The sequence below is a fragment of the Linepithema humile genome, chromosome 5 (genome assembly GCF_040581485.1).
Source record: "Linepithema humile isolate Giens D197 chromosome 5, Lhum_UNIL_v1.0, whole genome shotgun sequence".
In the NCBI taxonomy this organism is placed as follows: Eukaryota; Metazoa; Arthropoda; class Insecta; order Hymenoptera; family Formicidae; genus Linepithema; species Linepithema humile.
The window spans coordinates 7,381,351-7,398,716 of NC_090132.1; the positions used below are offsets into that span (position 1 = coordinate 7,381,351).

At 33.2% G+C, this 17,366-nt stretch overlaps 5 protein-coding genes across 7 annotated transcripts; 2 read left to right on the forward strand and 3 right to left on the reverse strand.

Moving 5' to 3' along the window:
- Nucleotides 1-48: 48 nt before the first annotated feature.
- Nucleotides 49-1,505, forward strand: ND-24 (NADH dehydrogenase ubiquinone). The gene is made up of 4 exons (XM_012376129.2): nucleotides 49-259; nucleotides 593-655; nucleotides 727-1,185; nucleotides 1,258-1,505. The coding sequence occupies exons 1-4, from the start codon at nucleotides 224-226 to the stop codon at nucleotides 1,429-1,431; spliced, it is 732 nt and encodes a 243-aa protein (XP_012231552.1). The 5' UTR covers nucleotides 49-223; the 3' UTR covers nucleotides 1,432-1,505.
- Nucleotides 1,506-1,649: 144 nt separating this feature from the next.
- Nucleotides 1,650-4,493, forward strand: Pms2 (mismatch repair endonuclease PMS2). Its single transcript, XM_012376154.2, has 5 exons — nucleotides 1,650-1,963; nucleotides 2,074-2,233; nucleotides 2,393-3,588; nucleotides 3,730-3,979; nucleotides 4,140-4,493. The coding sequence occupies exons 1-5, from the start codon at nucleotides 1,865-1,867 to the stop codon at nucleotides 4,463-4,465; spliced, it is 2,031 nt and encodes a 676-aa protein (XP_012231577.2). The 5' UTR covers nucleotides 1,650-1,864; the 3' UTR covers nucleotides 4,466-4,493.
- Nucleotides 4,494-4,684: 191 nt separating this feature from the next.
- Nucleotides 4,685-6,854, reverse strand: l(2)09851 (WD repeat-containing protein 1 l(2)09851). Of its 2 annotated transcripts, XM_012376174.2 has the most exons (4): nucleotides 6,541-6,854; nucleotides 5,854-6,343; nucleotides 5,368-5,769; nucleotides 4,685-5,271 (listed from the first exon to the last, which is right to left on the reverse strand). In XM_012376174.2, the coding sequence occupies exons 2-4, from the start codon at nucleotides 6,327-6,329 to the stop codon at nucleotides 4,782-4,784; spliced, it is 1,368 nt and encodes a 455-aa protein (XP_012231597.2). In that variant the 5' UTR covers nucleotides 6,330-6,343; nucleotides 6,541-6,854; the 3' UTR covers nucleotides 4,685-4,781. The 2 variants fall into 2 exon arrangements, with proteins under 2 accessions (XP_012231597.2, XP_012231590.2); XM_012376167.2 differs by lacking the exon at nucleotides 6,541-6,854 and having other exon boundaries at nucleotides 5,854-6,377.
- Nucleotides 6,855-7,603: 749 nt separating this feature from the next.
- On the reverse strand, nucleotides 7,604-9,436 carry Aps (diphosphoinositol polyphosphate phosphohydrolase 1 Aps). 2 transcript variants are annotated; one of them, XM_012376116.2, is made up of 3 exons: nucleotides 8,982-9,436; nucleotides 8,637-8,792; nucleotides 7,604-8,464 (listed from the first exon to the last, which is right to left on the reverse strand). In XM_012376116.2, exons 1-3 carry the CDS (start codon nucleotides 9,126-9,128, stop codon nucleotides 8,168-8,170), a joined length of 600 nt encoding a protein of 199 aa, XP_012231539.1. In that variant the 5' UTR covers nucleotides 9,129-9,436; the 3' UTR covers nucleotides 7,604-8,167. The 2 variants fall into 2 exon arrangements, with proteins under 2 accessions (XP_012231539.1, XP_012231530.1); XM_012376107.2 differs by having other exon boundaries at nucleotides 8,622-8,792; nucleotides 8,982-9,435.
- Nucleotides 9,437-12,456: 3,020 nt separating this feature from the next.
- On the reverse strand, nucleotides 12,457-16,933 carry LOC105677595 (E3 ubiquitin-protein ligase ZNRF1). The gene is made up of 4 exons (XM_012376330.2): nucleotides 16,059-16,933; nucleotides 15,005-15,100; nucleotides 14,801-14,906; nucleotides 12,457-14,533 (listed from the first exon to the last, which is right to left on the reverse strand). Exons 1-4 carry the CDS (start codon nucleotides 16,438-16,440, stop codon nucleotides 14,476-14,478), a joined length of 642 nt encoding a protein of 213 aa, XP_012231753.1. The 5' UTR covers nucleotides 16,441-16,933; the 3' UTR covers nucleotides 12,457-14,475.
- Nucleotides 16,934-17,366: the final 433 nt, after the last annotated feature.

The following is a 17,366-nucleotide window of genomic DNA, read 5'->3' on the forward strand; positions in this document are numbered from 1 at the left end:
GTGAAGGATGGTAACTACTAATTAAAAAGTGCTATTTCTGGTTATTTTTGATAAGACGGGGTATTCGCAATTGGCGACGGGGCATTTGTGATGCATTGTAGAATGGCCCTAAACAGTCTGCAGTCCTAAGTTCTCTAACATCATGGACGCAGGCTTTTCAGCAATTGAATAACAAGTGAAGAAAGAATCGTGCTTTGTGTCATCTCTCACACAGCTGATCGATATGTTGACGTCCTTACGTCGAGCTTGCGAGCTCCTTGTGAGTAATTAACAATTTATCATTTTGTGCTCACTAATTTATTTTCTTATTATGGCTTTAAAATATCTTACATAATCTTTAACCATTAATTGTATCAATCAACTGTCAAATTAAATAATTTTCTCTTTAGTGTAAAATTTTGTTAATGATGTCTGGTGTTTTTATGAGAAAGCTATCTTCTAATTTTATTGAATATACAATATGCATCTTTTATTTCTCTCTAATATCTCTTTGTAAAGTGTATTTATTTGATATCTGTCACTCTCTTAAGAGACGTATCACTAACAGATTTTATTTGTTATTTATATTTAAAAGTATATTTTATTTTTGCAGGCTTCAAGAAATATTAGGGGAGTGCAAACAACAGCAATTCGTGCATCAGATCAGCTATTTGTTGTATGTATAATAACAATAATTAATAATAATAAGTTTTAAGCAGAATGTATTATATGATATATCTTTTTTAGCACAGAGATAGCGAGCATGACAATCCTAATATACCATTTGAGTTTAATGAGGCAAATAAAAAGCGGATTGAAGCACTACTCGCAATTTATCCCGAAGGTCATAAACGTGGTGCTATGATACCTCTATTGGATCTAGCGCAGAGGCAACATGGCTGGTTACCTATTTCTGCTATGCATAAAGTCGCCGAAATATTGGAAGTGCCAAACATGAGAGTGTATGAAGTTGCCACATTCTATACAATGTTTAATCGTAAGCCCATGGGCAAGTATCATGTACAGATTTGTACCTGTACACCATGCTGGTTGAGAGATTCCGATTCAATAGTCAAGGCTGTGACAAAGGCCACAAATTGCGAAATCGGTAACACATCTGCGGACAAACTGTTTACAATTTCAGAAGTGGAATGTCTTGGCGCTTGCGCTAATGCTCCAATGTTCCAAGTGAATGATGATTATTATGTAAGTATATTCTTTTAAATACAATAAAAAATTTATAATAATGGTGTTATAATTATTTCTTTTTTTTAATAGGAGGATTTGACTGCAGAAACTGCAACGACTGTAATAAATGCTTTAAAGAAGGGTGAAAGACCTCCACCCGGTCCACAGAATTGTCCTAGATTTGCAGCTGATCCTGCTGGTGGACTCACATCATTAACAAGTCCACCACCGGGTCCTGGATTTGGTATTAGATCAGACCTGTAAAATATATTGTTAATAGGAATGTAGTGGATATTAATAAATGTAAAAAAGTTATTAATAAACATGTAAAAATAATAGATTATGTTGTTGATACATTTTATGTAGGCTATATATAATTTTATATATTATCTTATGAATAAAATCTATATTTAAAATATATCAATTTGTTATCTATTATTAACAAGTATTGTATTTTGTATTCATTATTATCAAAATATCCGATAGAATTGTATCTTAATCAAAGATAAAAAAATTTCACGATATTAAGAATGTTTTATGTCTATTTTATAAAAATATTTTATCTTCGAATAGTTTGCATAGCATTGTATAGTCAAATTGGTTATGCCGGTATGCTGCTTACACACATGTTGAACATGGCATAAGCATCATAAACATTAATATTTATTAAAAATATATTGAATTGAACAAAGTATAAATGAATGAAACGATGGAAGATCCTGTTGCAACAACCGAAAAGTCAAAAAAGATAGAAGCTATAAATAAAGAAACAATCCATCATATCTGTTCTGGCCAGGTAAGGTTAAGTATGTAAATACAAAGGAACACTATTATAAATTATAAATTTATTATATTGATTTCTCCTATAGAAAGAACTGAAATTATATCATATAAATATTTTATTAGGTGGTGCTTGATCTTGCAATCGCTGTTAAAGAGTTGGTGGAGAATAGTTTGGACAGTAATGCTACGGTGATTGATGTCAAACTTACTGATTATGGTAAAACATGCATCAGTGTCAGTGATAATGGTACTGGTATTTTGGAACAGGACTTTGAAGCTTTAAGTAAGTCTATAAATTAAAATAATAATCAATAATTATAGATTTATTGAAATTTAAATATATAAAAACCAGAAATCACAAAGTATTTTGTTTGTAATTAGTTTTATATTGAAGTACAATTATTCTTCTAATAATAAAATAATTTCTTCTTTTCTTAATAAGGTTTGAAACATCATACTTCCAAGCTTCGGGAATTCACGGATTTAACTGAAGTAAACACATTTGGCTTTCGTGGTGAAGCATTAAGTTCACTGTGTGCTTTATCTGAATTGAGTATTGTCACCAAACATTCCTTGAGCCAGCATGGCTTTAAGTTAGATTTTGATAAAAATGGTATACTTACGAAGAAGGAACCGTGTGCTAGAGAAAAGGGAACCACAGTACACGTGAGAAATATATTCAAAAATTTACCTGTAAGAGCGAAAGAGTTTCAAAAGAATTTGAAGAAAGAGTATGCGCGTACTATCCAAGTCTTGTATAGTTACTGTCTGGTTTCCACAAACATTAAGATTACGTGTTTCAATTTGATAGCAGGCAAATCGCCTAATCTTGTAGTAGCCACCAGAAATACTGACAGCATACTGGATAATGTAAATTCTGTATTTGGCAAAAAGTCTATAGATGGGATTGTTAAAATCGAATTGCAACCTCCGGACGAAACAGCATTACAAGAATACAATTTGCCTAATGATGCTACTATAGATTTTGACTGGGAATGTTATGTGAGCACTTGTGATCATGCAGTTGGGCGTTCTTCGCCCGATCGACAATTTTTCTATGTGAACGGTCGACCGTGTGATCTCACGAAAGTCAGTAGATTGATAAACAATGTGTACCACAAATATAATAATAAGCAGTATCCATTTGTCTTTCTGAATATCAAGTTAAATCGACAGTGTGCCGACGTTAACGTTACTCCCGATAAAAGAACTATATTCTTCACGCAAGAACGTCTCATATTAACGACATTAAAGTTTAATTTAACAACAAGATGGGACAAACTGCAAGGGAATTTTGCAGCTAAAAGTTTGACGGAATTAAATTTTAGCTTGAAGAGAACAGGCTCGCCTAATTATGCGTCCCCGCCAGCTAAAAAATTGCAAATATCACCTTCAATGTCGCATATAGCAAAAGATGATGTTATTAAAATTAGTATTAAATCAATGAAAAAAACTGTGGATACAAAAATGGTGATAAATCTAGCAATAATAAAAGAAAAATTTAGAGAAAAAGAAAATATTGTTAGGACATCTGCCAATACAGAGAAAAGAATAAAATATAGAGTGCAAATGGAAGCTAATCAAGGTGAAGCTGAAAAGGAATTGCAAAGAGAATTGACAAAAGATTCGTTTGATAAGGTTGGTAACATATATCTATGTATATATAATTTTTTATCACATGGCACAATTGATTTCTATAGTATTTTGTGAATTGATTATATAAGAGTAATATCTAAAATATTACAAATTTGTGTTTTTAAACTTAGAAATTTTTTATAGATGGAGGTAATAGGTCAGTTTAATCTTGGTTTCATAATAGCTCGCCTGGAGAATGATCTCTTTATCATTGATCAACATGCTACTGACGAAAAATTTCGCTTCGAGAAACTTAACAACGAAACGAAATTAAAAACCCAAAAGCTTATTGTGCCAAAGTCGCTAAACTTTTCTGCACTAAATGAAACGATACTTATAGAACATCAACAAACATTCGAAGATAATGGATTTACTTTCAGTATCAATGAACAAGGTATAAACGCTGAATCTTCTTATCGTTATCGTTGCATAATTAATTCTATAATGTTAATGTAATCAATTAAATTGTAGAAAAATTATTGGATATTATATATTGAAATGTGAGATTGATAAAATGTTGAACTGCTGCAATTTTTTGTATGTAATTGTTTTAGCTGAACCTGGAAAAAAGATAGAATTAGTGGGAATGCCTGTTAGCGGTAATTGGCAGTTTGGTCAAGAGGACATAGAAGAATTAGCATTTCTCATTAGAGAAGCAGGCAACGAAAACAAAGAGAAGCATATATATCGTCCGAGTCGTGTCAGTCAAATGTTAGCATCCAGAGCATGTCGCAGCGCAATTATGATTGGCACAGCTTTAAATACTAATGAAATGCAGAGGCTAATAATGCAAATGACGCAAATGCAGAATCCATGGAATTGTCCGCATGGAAGGCCCACCATAAGACACTTGTTGTCTTTATTGCTAATAAATAAATGAATAAACTAATATTTTTACAAATGTTTAAGTGCAAAGTATGAATAATTCTTTTTTATCTATTTATAAAACTTTGATTATTAAGTATATTTATAAAAATCAGAAACTAGAGTTAAATTTCTTGCAAATAGTCTGTAACATTTTTATATATCAAAAATATATATTTAGTAATTTTAATATTTGAATAAAAATTATAAGATAAGAAATAAGAGAATTAAACTGTTTAAAAAGAGAAAAATTGTAAATATATTATACACAATATATCGATACAATTTCTCATTTTCATATAAATATATATATTTCTATTCTATATATTCTATTACACACTAATTGTACGGAATATATTGAAACCAGAATGCGCGGTTGATATCATAATTCCTGGGCATTGTGGATGCCAGTGTAATTCTTTAATATCTGACTGACCCTGATGTATGAACAATAGCTGTGGTGGTAATTTAGCTAATTCGCTGTCTTGAGATTCTTCTGTATGATCCACTTCTACCGACAGATCCCATTGAGCGATCTGATCGTCTGCTCCGCCAGAAGCGAACACAGTGGCTTCTGTGGGATGCCATTCCACAGTGGTGACTGGTGCAGTGTGCTGCTTAAAAGTAGCGATTGGACTTGCGCCATTAGGTCCGAATTGTCGTAAATCCCATATACAGAGTAATCCGTCGTCTCCGCCTGATACAAGAAATTGACTTTCTTTTGGATTCCAAGAGATGACATTGATGTCAGCTGTATGAGCGTCAAATGCCGTCAACATGCACGCATTCTGTGGACTCGCTCTCGTGTCCCAAATCTTTATACTGTTATGAAAAAATTAATATTTATTATAATTTACGAGACAGTGACACAAACATATTTTATATATTTACAGAAAATTTTTTATAAGAAATACGAACCTTTTGTCTACTGAACACGATGCAAGTACATTCTTTTCATTTGGCGACCATTGTAGATCTTCCACACTGTGAGGAGCATGTGAATTGTATGATCGTTGGTCTACATGCCAAGATGCGCTGCTACTGTCGACTCGCCATATGTGAATATTACCCTTACAATCGCCGGATGCTAAAGTACCTAGGTCTGTGCGGCACCAATCAAGGCCAAATCCTTCGGATGAATGGCCTTTGAATGTGTATAATGGTTTAATGACTTCATCTCCTTTGTCACATTTATTACGGTATGCAGTCAACAAGTCGGTATTTTCAATTGCGTTTAATTGTTCTTGTAAATTCCAAATATTTACACGTCCCAATTCGCTCCAACTAGCAGCTAGAGTTGTTCCGCCAAATTTTGTACATCTAATAAATATTACACATAGAAATGTTTTTAAATACATCTCACAAAGTTTTATTAATAATAATGTTTATATTGAAAATACTTACCTAACTCTATTAACACATCCTTGATGTTTTATGGGTGCAACATTCATAATTGGCTTATTCTCGTCATCTTCATCTTCTGAATCACTCGATTCACTTGCTGAATCTTCAGAGCACTGCTTATTACTATGCAAATTGGACATTTTCATGATAAGAAGATTATTGACATGCGCCTTGGCAGCTTGTGTTCCAGCAACAAGGTACATGCTTAAGGGATAACTCTCCCTTGAAGTGCCTAGATCATCTGGTATTACATCAAAACTGAGACACGGCGCACCAGATTGTGCATGATGTAGTAATCTGTATGCCGATTTATCTACGACAAGTTCTTCTCCTTCTTTGAGAGCCTGTCCTGGAAGATATACTTTCGGCGTAATCTTTTCTTGACTGTCATTTGCATTCTCGCTTTCCATAGATTCATCGTCATCACTGCTCTCGCTGCTTTCATTCATAACATCCTCCATAGGTTCCTCTTTCATTTTTTCAGGTATATCTTCGGAATAAATAGGCATATAGACAAATTAACTAAAATTACAAATTTAATAATTTGCTAAATAAATATTTATAAAAATTTGTAATTGCTAGAATACATGTGAAATATATTCTAAGCTCAAAGATGTTGATCAATAAAATATTCTAGGTTGGATAGCTATATTAATTAAATATATTAATAGAATTAGATATACTCACTTGAAGAAAAATCACAATTGATTTATCACTAATATATACTTTTTTTTCTTAAATAAAAGTAAATAAATTACGATTCTGTTATATCATTACAAAAACCACAACCACGTGCGAGTACCGACTACGTTCTACCGCATGCACTACGTTGGCGTGTTGCGAATCGGAGACAGAATAAGCATCAATCCATTTCAGCCAAGATTCAAACCATTTTTAGGTTTGAATCTTGGCTAAAAATGGTTCAGAGCCGAGAGAGAAAGAGTAAAAGGGGCGATGTTTATTCTGTCTTGCACGTTTATCTTAGGTGGCTTGAATTATTTATAATAATATTCTAAAGTAAAATACTATTAGATATTCAGCTGAGTTGTACGAGCAACTATCATTGTCAATGAAAAAATGTACGGATAATATTGTATTTAAAAATTTGCGTTTTTAAATCATGTTTTAATATCAAGAATTTACTCCAAAATTCGAATATGTAACTCATTCAGTTTAAATTTATACAATCATATTTCCCTAATAATATATTCGATTTTAAGAGCACAAAACTTAAATTAAAATTTTAGTTTACATTATTTTTTGCAAAATTTTTTTCTTTTAACTTTATTAATTTTTTGAAGATATAAAACAAAAAAATATATCAATATTCATTATCTTTTACTTGATTATAATTTTTAATAACTTTTATGCGTAGGATGCAGCAAAAAATCACGTAATGCACTTTATTTTTAAGTAGTAAAAATTTAATATTTTATCAGACCTTGCTACAAAATTTTGTCAATTACTTTTGCATCTACTCGGTGTCTTCTCTTTACAAAAATCTTTAAAATCTAAATTACATAAATTGTTATCACACAGTATCGCAAAAAAAAAATAAATACAAAAAATTACAAATAATTAAAATCATACATTATCAGTAAGCTCAAGTTATAATAATAATAAGATGTTGATCCAATGTGTTACATTATACTGTGTGTTTGTTGCACATAGTTATTATACTCGTCATACGCAAAAACTTAAATAACAAAATACTTTGATATTTTTATAGGACAGAAGGTATAAAGCAGTGTTTTTGCGCGCATCCTTATATAATTCGCAGAAATCATTACAAAATTTATTTAAGAATTTAATATACAAAGTATATAATTTACCATCTGTATGCTAACACATACGTAACTTTTTCTTCGCCTTGAGAAAATGTAGAAAAAGTTACAATAGTATTCGTGCAAGTGTATACCCAGAATATGCGATGGATGAAAAAGGATCACGTGACATTCTATGCATATTAGGCACAAACATTAAATGATAATGAAACAATTGACTTACTTTTCTCATACCTTATAAAAAGTTACATCAGAAATGAGGACTTGACTACAAAAAAGTGCTCCTTTAAGAACTAATTTATAAACAATCTATACGAAAGAGTAAACATAATAATAGTATTAATAATAGTAGTAATACTTAACCTAAGAATAATATAATAATAAGTGTATAGGTAATATTAATTTATACGTATAAAACACAGCAGTAGTTATCATAATTCCCTTAAGGGGAGAAAGGAGGAGTAACAGTAAATTGCTCCGAGAATTCATGGCAATCAAATTTCGGTAGAAACGTATGATTCGAGACGATATTAGCTGTGTTCACTCAAATGGGCATTGTTACTAGAGTTATTCATTAGTTCGATAGATGCCATTGTAGAGTGCGAATGGTTAGACAGCTGAGAAGTGGGATTATATCGAGGATTTGTATCATGGAGACTGTGCAAGTAAGAGCGCTGGACGGGCTTGTGCTGACCAAGTTGCAGCAGGGCCTCCGGTATGGTGAACCACTTTCGTTTTCGACCAATAGCGCGGGAATCTTCCCATTCTGGCAGCTCCTCTGTTACTCGCATAACCCACACTTCTGTTCTATGTTTGTGTTCTACATTCTGTAAAGAAACATTGGATATCTTAGACACAGCAAATACAATTTAGGGTTGCAATAAGGTCAGACATAGACCGAGTCAGAACGTAGCACTATATAATATAAAAACCATCACAGTATTAAAGAAATATAACATAATAATATCTGTTTGTATGGCATACATCACGAGTTATAACCTCAAATGTGCCGAGGCAACGACCTAATTGTCCTAGAACACCGGCCTCTTCCCGAACTTCGCGAAGAGCCGTAACCGCTGGTTCCTCTTCAGGTTCGACACCACCGCCTGGTACTATCCAACTGTCTGGTCTTCGACTGGATGTAACTAATAGTACCTAAAATTCACAGTACAATGAAGAACGACGCGAGAGAATTCGTTCAACTTATTCAACGATATCAAGACAAGTCCACCTTGATCAATGGTTAGTCGATCAGATCTTACGAACAAAACAATGCTGATACGGGATACATACAACCACGTGCCGGTAAAAATACAGGGGGCAGCCATCTGCTGATTGACTTACCTCATCTTCTAGATCGTTTTTTACGCAAATACAGGCAGCTCTGCGTCTGTAGCCCTCCGAATCATAGATACGGATTGAATTCGCCTTCTCCTTCACCATGTTGTTATACCGTAGACACCTCCTTCTCAGACCTCTCCGTGGATTCATAAGTAATCGTCAAACGGCCCGACAGGCCATCCTGTGCATCCGCGTCGTCCTGATGTTGTTCGTAGCCGACATGTTATCGACATCGAGTCCACTTTGCCGTACGTAACGTGTGAACGTCGAATTCACGTGAACGGTGGCTGTTACAGCTGTGCCACTTGAATGCTCGGCGCACGTGTGCTTTCACTCGCAACGACGAAACGCGTCTGCCACTGCTGAGCTACGTCGCCCGTGTAGCAACCCGCAATGAGAAATTCGAACCTCACCGGACACTCGCTAACCTCAAACTCTCAAAGCCACTGCGCACGGACCAACCACGACCAGCCATAAGACGTCCCCACCACTGCGTTACATCGCACCAATCCCGACATATTCCTTATGACTCCTGCACAAAGAACGCGATTTATTGCGCGTGTAAAATGCAATATCAATAGCCAATCATCCCCTATTTTTTAAATTTAAATTTTTTATTAAAAATAATTTAAAATTTTTGATCATTAATTATAATTTACGAATATTCTCTCTATGTAAAAAGAAATATTTAGGTTCAAACATCAAGTACGCAACGAAATGTATAGGTATTTGTTTATATTCAAAGTGGAAAAATAACGACAGAAAACAAACGATAAAAACAAGTTTGGAATTTTCACAACAAATAAATATTACGTATGTCTATTTGTTTTATTAAAATTTAATTTGATAATTATTTTTAACACTAAGTAAGTTTATAATTAGAATGGATATGATATCGATAACCATGATAAATGTGATTGTATTCTAACATTATATGTGGCGTAATGTGATAAACAAAAGCTACGTTTCAACTTGAAATTATGTTATTTATAATAACATAACAATGATTCTGTAACGATAAAATTATTTAAAGAAACAATAAGAACCAAAAGAATGCGAGTGTTAATGCGTGAAAAGTAATTTATTGTATTTTTCAGTATTTTATTGGCAAGTTTAGAAAGGTTCAAATGTAAAATTGGACATAGTTTGTCAGAATTTGAGAATATATCTATAGCCGAAAACATCTCTGAAAACAATGTAATTTATAAATAACGAAATTATTTGAACAGGTATTAAGAACCAAAAGAATACGAGCATTGATGCGTGAAAAATAATATATTGTACGAATAGAAAGCACAATAGAGAAAATATGTGAAAGCGAAACATTTTAGTTTCCAATCCGATTTTCGGACCCTTTTTTGTCTTAACGGTGATATTGTCCTTCGGATATTGTTACGTGCCGCAATCATATTTAAAACTTTCTTTAAAAAATCTTCAAAACCTATGTCAGTGTTGCCCAACCTTTTTATACGTACGAACTACATTTTTTTGATAGAGCGACCATCTATCAATACGAGAAAAAAAATACAAAATTGTGATTTCAACATTTATCAAACAATAGAAGCAAATTAAGTGTCATAATATAAATTAATAGAAACAAAATAAATATAAAAATTACAAACATAAATTTTGTAATAAAATAAAAATATGAAGATCCACATGACGGTTATTTTATTGAAGGTAATATTTTGCCTGGGAAAGAATATTTTACGAATCTTTTTAGTGCGACTAGTTGTTTGTTTTGGCTAAAAAAAATAGATGGGTGATGACATAGATTAGGGGTGTCCAATTATAGTCGATCGCGACGTCCTTTGTGATAGATCTTCATATTTTGATTTCATTACAAAATTTATGTTTGTAATTTTTATATTTATTTTGTTTCTATTAATTTATATTATGACACTTAATTTGCTTCTATTGATATGCTTGATAAACGTTGAAATCACAATTTTGTATTTTTTTTCTCGCATGAATAGGTTGTATGATCGCTCTATCAAAAAAATTTAAAATTTGCACGTACAAAAAGGTTGGGCAACACTGACATAGGTTTTGAAGATGTTTTAAAGAAAGTTTTAAATATGATTGCGGCACGTAACAATATCCGAAGGACAACATCACCGTTAAGACAGAAAAGGGTCCGGAAATCGGATCGGAAACCAAAATGTTTTGCTTTCACATATTTTCTCTATTGTGCTTTCTATTCGTACAATATATTATTTTTCACGCACCAACCCTCGCATTCTTTTGGTTCTTATTGCCTGTTTAAATAATTTTATTTATAAATTATATTGTTTTCAGAGATGTTTTCGGCTACAGATATATTTTCAAATTCTGACCAAACTATGTCCAAAAACAAACTTAATCGAAATGAATTTCAAGAGTAAGAGTCAATAATGGAAGGAATATATACACATTTTAAACATTTTTGTACAATAAATCAGTTATTATGAATAATGTATCAATATATATTTACATAATGTACTATGACTAATATAATGAGACTTTTAGGCAAATTAAAATAAACTTGAAAACAAACATTAAAGCGTTAATAATTAATTAAAACTTAAAGATGTTTTATATATTTATTATTAAATTATGAATGAAATGAGAATATAATAAAACTTATGTTTTTATTCTGCATTATGAATGGATTTTATTTCATATTTTAATCCAATGCTAAAAAAAGTTACGAAGAAATGCTGTTTTATCTAATTTTCGATAAAATTTATTTCAGACTAGTCAAAAAATCAGCTGCAAAGAGTATATGTGTGAGTTCTCCAATACCGTGTATATTACAGTTCAAAATATTTACCCGTAATTATCGCAATTTCACGAATTCATTGTATTTGCACCCATAAAAAAAACAACTCTAAAATTAAATTTCTTATAAAAAATCGAATGTAACTTATAAACTATATATTTAAGTCAATAATGTCATACATACAAATGGTTCATTACAACCTGTGTCCAAAGTTACAATTCTGCGAATTTAGGCTTTTTCCGCCTCTCGCGATTTCTTTATTCTACGAAGATTTTCGGGCTCCCACGATTTATTTCATGATCAGATTGTTATATCCTCAAGTAGAAGAATTCCGTACCGTACGTTTATCTTAAATTATTGAAAAGTATCAGCCACACGATGGAACAGGTAGGGAGTTAATGTATAATTTTATAAAAAATATCTCAGAAACCAAATGTTCTTACTGTAAATCTTTGCACCAATTTTTACTCAACAAAAATATTAATATATACACAATGATAGAACAATTAAAAATAAATTTTTGGGCAAAAACAAGCATACGTGATAAAATCATATATTTAAATATCAAGTGGATTTTAAAGTTAAAGTTTAAAAGCATTTTAAGTTGACGTAATCAATAGTAAAAATGGAAAATTTTTTGTTAAAAATATATATGATTCTATAGGGGTCACATTACACATTTATTTAGGGTAATAAGAAAATGAACTCTTCAATCTCTTTCTATTATTTCGTGCAAGTTTTTTTAATAATTAAGGCGCTGACAAATGTTGATCTTATTCGTTTTAGTTGTACCTCTTGCGTTTTTGTTTGTTTGTTCCCTCCTAAATTAAATATATATCCTTTTTTTATTTTTAATACAGTAAGTGCAAGAAAGTACAACTAATTGTAAGACGAACAGATTCGTTAATACAATACGGAATACCGCTACGGGATTGAGAGCGGGGCAAATATGTGCGCGCACATGCTACATACATAGCATATGCAACACACTTGTCTTGTCGTGCGCGCTATAGAATACGCGATCTATTTGTGTCCCTCCTCGTCACACTGAGCGTCACCTTGCACTTTCTTCCCGCACTCTGTCTTTGTAATCGACGCACACAACAAACCTTATATATTGTAAAATCGATAAACGTCCAATCGTGAGACAATTCTCACCTCGACCAGTAACAAAACGCAAAGAAAATTTCCTTGCAACATGTTATCGCTATTATTGATGTCGTATTTTTATTTTGAGTTCTATATATTCTATGTTTTTCTTCTTTTTTATTTTTTACGAAACCGGACCCATCACTTACCTCTTGTAGCTTAAAAAAGGTATACATATACATACATGGTATTTTAGAGGTCGCATACTTTCTCTTGAATACAGATTTTTTTCAATGGGGGGTCTTTGATGTTAAATATTTTTTTTAACTTTAAATTAAAATGGTTGGTTCATTTCTAATTAATTAAACAATCCACTCTTTGCAGTCAACAAAATTTTTTAACTTACAATTGCTTATTAGTGTGAGAAAAGCTTTTAATCGGATTAATATCTGTAGTCGAGAAAAAGTGCGAGTATGCATATACACACGCACGCACATGTATTCACACATTTATACACACATATACACATACATTTAAGCATTCGTTTTTATTAACGTAATTTATTTCTAGCTCCCTTTGTTCATTGCACTGTTCTCATTTTTCTTTTTTTTTTTTTCATATTCTCATTGCTTTATTAGTTTCGTTTTCCTCACGCAAATACAAGTCCGAGCCAAACATATATGGTGTGTGTATATTACTGGAACAATGATAGACTTTGATTGTTCGTATTACAAAAACTACTCCTGCTGGTTATGTCAATCCTTACTCATATACAAAAGAGATTAATTATACAGTAGGTAATCCTTAGTAATCGACAATAGACTGTACATCTCAGTAACACGGAGTGTGTCAATTCTCTCTAATAACAACAAAAGAGATTATCACATTAGTATGAATCTCAGTAAGGAAGGTTAAATCAGAACCTTTATTGTTACTACAGCATTAACAGCTTTACGTCGTCATCTCCAGTGTTCGAAACTCTTATACATTCTGGCTCTCCCTTTTATGAAAGTATCAAAAATATCCTTTCTAGCACTCATCCCCCAACAGATAACGAAAATTACGATATATCGTCTGGATACTAAAAATCAATAATATAACTAACTTATTTAAGGTAGAGCTCACCTGCTCCTATGCAGGTCTCCTTGACTAAGATTCGTTCTGTCCCCTTTTTCCAAAAAAAGAAAAAACATAAAAAGAATAAGAAAGGAAAAAAATTATCATTGATAATAATAAATTGTCCTGCTTAAGCGCTAAATCGAGTTCAAGTTGTAAAACTAAGTAAAATTTATAAATATGGTACAATTTATAGTAAGCGATAGAGCAATAATAGATTAATTATATAGATACGTATAGCATGTATCGTTGAATCTTATGGCGATTTCTGTTATTTAAGTCCCCCGCTTAACAGTAATAAAGTTGAGGATTGAATTAAACATGTGTTTCCATATGTTCGATTTGATGAGTGAGTTTTGTTCAGTCGAACAATTCACCGCACGCACCAATCACCAATGCGGACTAGCAGCCACCTTGACTAGCTTTTTTTTAAATTTCTGTCGTTTCCTGCCATCTTAATCCCATTGACGTGAATGTCCTCTGGACCAGCAACGTATTCCATTGTGCTTCACCAAGTTCAGCGGCTACAAATCAATCTCCAGGATGTTCAGGGCAGCTACGATTTACTTGAAACCACTTATCAATGCAGCTAGAATATAGACACATCAAATTTTATATTATCCATTCTATCATGACATATGAATGATTGTAACACATTTTTTAACATAATTCTATAATTAATCTCTTGATTATTTCAATATCAGTAGTTACATATTATATTTAACAGTATTAATATAATTTTATATAATTTAATATTTAAGAATTAGTTATACTTTTATAATATAACAATATTGATATATTTTTAAGACAAAAAAATATCTTTATCAACAATAAATTAGAATAAAATAATACATACTTTTTGTGATATATACAGAGACAGGGCAAGCGGGCTATAAGATCACCAGATTGTAACTCCTCAAGACAAATGACACATTCACCTTTTCCATCAGTTAGCACATCCTCTGTTATATGTACAAGCAGAGGTATACTTAATTAGTGTTCAACAATTTTCAACCATTAAAACATATAAACTTTGTTTTGAAAATAATCTGTGACTTACCATTATAACTGAGCCGTGGTTTGGTCAGGCACATGACCAGGTGACATTCTATATCATCCGGTAGAATAAACTTGGAGCATACAGGACACTTTAGACCTTGAACAAAAATCCAGTGAAAGAACTGTAGAAAAACGGTTAAAAAAGCGAGCGGAGGGTGCAGGGGGGAGAGAAGAAGGTAGATAGATCGGAAGTAAAAACGATGTATAAATCAGAAAGATATAATACCATAAAAAACTCTTCTCACTCGGTCTACTGGAACTACAGCCTCAGTCTCGTGCTCGTTTAGACACGAGCTCACTATAACTCCCATAATCCCGACATAACCTCAGCCATGACCCGTCGTCCCGCGCGATAATTTTCTCCCGAGTCTCATTTTTTACGATGTGTTATCCCTTTTTTTTTTACTTTTTTTACTTCGATATTTATTCGCTAATTTAAAATTTACCTAGCCTGTGTTGCGGTTTCAGGCTAGTCATCGATTGTAGTACGCGGTTACCGGGCCAACCACCCCGGCAACACGCATCAAAACAAACGCCCCCTGTCCCACCGCGAATCATCATCGAGCACCAACTCCGTCCGCGAGTTTCACGATTGCGCAACATAACCTCGCTTTTGCGGTGCCTGTTTGCAATTAGGTTAGAGATCACCGATTAACGCCCCGTGCTAAAATCGAACGACTTTTGTGACGCACTACACAAAAGTCTGTCTTGTCTGAACAATCTTATTGTATAAATCGATATGTTCCTATATCTATGGAAATACAGTGAATAGCTAGAGGCGAATAAGTAAATAAAATCTAATGACTTCCTATTTTAGCAATATTGTTTATACAGCACTCTTTCTTCAGAAATAGAATATCACCGAACTTCTCATATATCAATGATAATTTATATATATATTAATTTTTAGCATTATAAGAAAATTAATTTATAGCAAGAAATATACAATAAACACATTTTAGAAGCATTGTAATTTAAGAGCAGATAGCTTCTAAATCTAGTTTATAGAATCCGTTAACATGTAAATGATACTTAAATAAAGTCCATGAACTTACCGTTAAGGGACCAAATATGTGAAGGCAAGCTATGAGCGGCATAAACACGACTGCTTTCCTCATCTGTATCCACATCAGAATCTTGTGGCAAGCCAAGGGCTTGACCGAGGGGGACTCCTACCCCTACCGAAGTAGAAAGACCAGCCTGCTCTGCTGAAGAAAGGTCCGGCACGGAACTCAAAGACCTTGCACGTTGTCTACTGTCACCTGATACACGTGAGTTCTGCGATTGATTAGCCTGTTGGTGCTGATGTTGCAGCATGCCCATACCACCAGGCAGGGAGCGGAGCATGGAGAAACCCATCGTGGTCTCATTAGCCCCAGTGGAGGACTGACCGTTGCCACCAGCTGATTGTGTTACAGTACTTGCCTTGGCTCCCATCCCAGCTAAGATTCGAAATTGTCACCACGTGTCCGCACGCAATTTCTCTTTATTTTTTTTCTATCTATTTGTCCGTCTCTTCAGCGAACAATTAAAGAATTATTCGCTTACTTAGTTCACCGGAAAAAAAAGCAAAATCCGAGTTCCAAATATCTCAGGTCCTGGCAGTAGTACGCGCGCACGCACATACATACACACACACTGGCACAGTCCTCGCGCCTCCGTTTAGCCCACGTCTCGTCGTTCTTTCCGTTTCAGCGTCGGCGTCGGCGGCGATAGACGACTGGACGATATCTGGCTCGACACCACCGGCGGTGTGGTGTGCTTACAACACTTTGAGATTTAACTTAGGCCGGAATTTGGTAGATGTGCGCCACGACAAGCAAGTCATTTCGTCCGCGAGCATATCAGCGGCTCGTCGCACAAAACATCCCCCGACATCTTGCGATAAACTTCCTAGATGTCAACGCGGTCAACTCACGCAGATACTCCACTTCACGTCTTTGTACATTGAATGCATAAACTATAAGATAACTAGGTTGGCTGCTTAGCAAATGTCTATTTATTAAAGAGAGTACATTGGTTAAAAGAATGTAAGGTAGCGAATCTGATTGGCTGTGACATATTGTTAATACAAGCTCAACATATTGAATAAAGCATAAGTTGTCTTATGTATCACCAATATGGCATTTAAACATCGCATCGCATCGCATCTGGATATTCATACACTATGATTCAAATTATCCGATAGTTTAAAAATATAAATATTTGTATGTGTTTAATGTGTAAAAAATAAATCATGAAATTACAACAAAGACTTTGCAACTTTTTCAAAAAAATATGTCTCTTATTTCTTTTTTTATCTATGAAAAAAACAACAACTTACCTTATTAAATATAATATATTAATCTTTAATTGTGAAAATA

Coding starts and splice junctions, on each gene's coding strand:
- ND-24 (XM_012376129.2), top strand. CDS start 224: ATGTTGACGTCCTTACGTCGAGCTTGCGAGCTCCTT. Junction 260..592: donor GTCGAGCTTGCGAGCTCCTT/GTGAGTAATTAA, acceptor TTATTTTTGCAG/GCTTCAAGAAATATTAGGGG. Junction 1,186..1,257: donor AAGTGAATGATGATTATTAT/GTAAGTATATTC, acceptor TTTTTTTAATAG/GAGGATTTGACTGCAGAAAC.
- Pms2 (XM_012376154.2), top strand. CDS start 1,865: ATGAATGAAACGATGGAAGATCCTGTTGCAACAACCGAAAAGTCAAAA. Junction 2,234..2,392: donor ACAGGACTTTGAAGCTTTAA/GTAAGTCTATAA, acceptor TTTCTTAATAAG/GTTTGAAACATCATACTTCC. Junction 3,589..3,729: donor CAAAAGATTCGTTTGATAAG/GTTGGTAACATA, acceptor AATTTTTTATAG/ATGGAGGTAATAGGTCAGTT.
- Aps (XM_012376107.2), bottom strand. CDS start 9,128: ATGAATCCACGGAGAGGTCTGAGAAGGAGGTGTCTACGGTATAACAAC. Junction 8,793..8,981: donor AAAACGATCTAGAAGATGAG/GTAAGTCAATCA, acceptor TGTGAATTTTAG/GTACTATTAGTTACATCCAG. Junction 8,465..8,621: donor TTGAGGTTATAACTCGTGAT/GTATGCCATACA, acceptor GTTTCTTTACAG/AATGTAGAACACAAACATAG.
- LOC105677595 (XM_012376330.2), bottom strand. CDS start 16,440: ATGGGAGCCAAGGCAAGTACTGTAACACAATCAGCTGGTGGCAACGGT. Junction 15,101..16,058: donor ACATATTTGGTCCCTTAACG/GTAAGTTCATGG, acceptor TTTTTGTTCAAG/GTCTAAAGTGTCCTGTATGC. Junction 14,907..15,004: donor ACCACGGCTCAGTTATAATG/GTAAGTCACAGA, acceptor TACATATAACAG/AGGATGTGCTAACTGATGGA.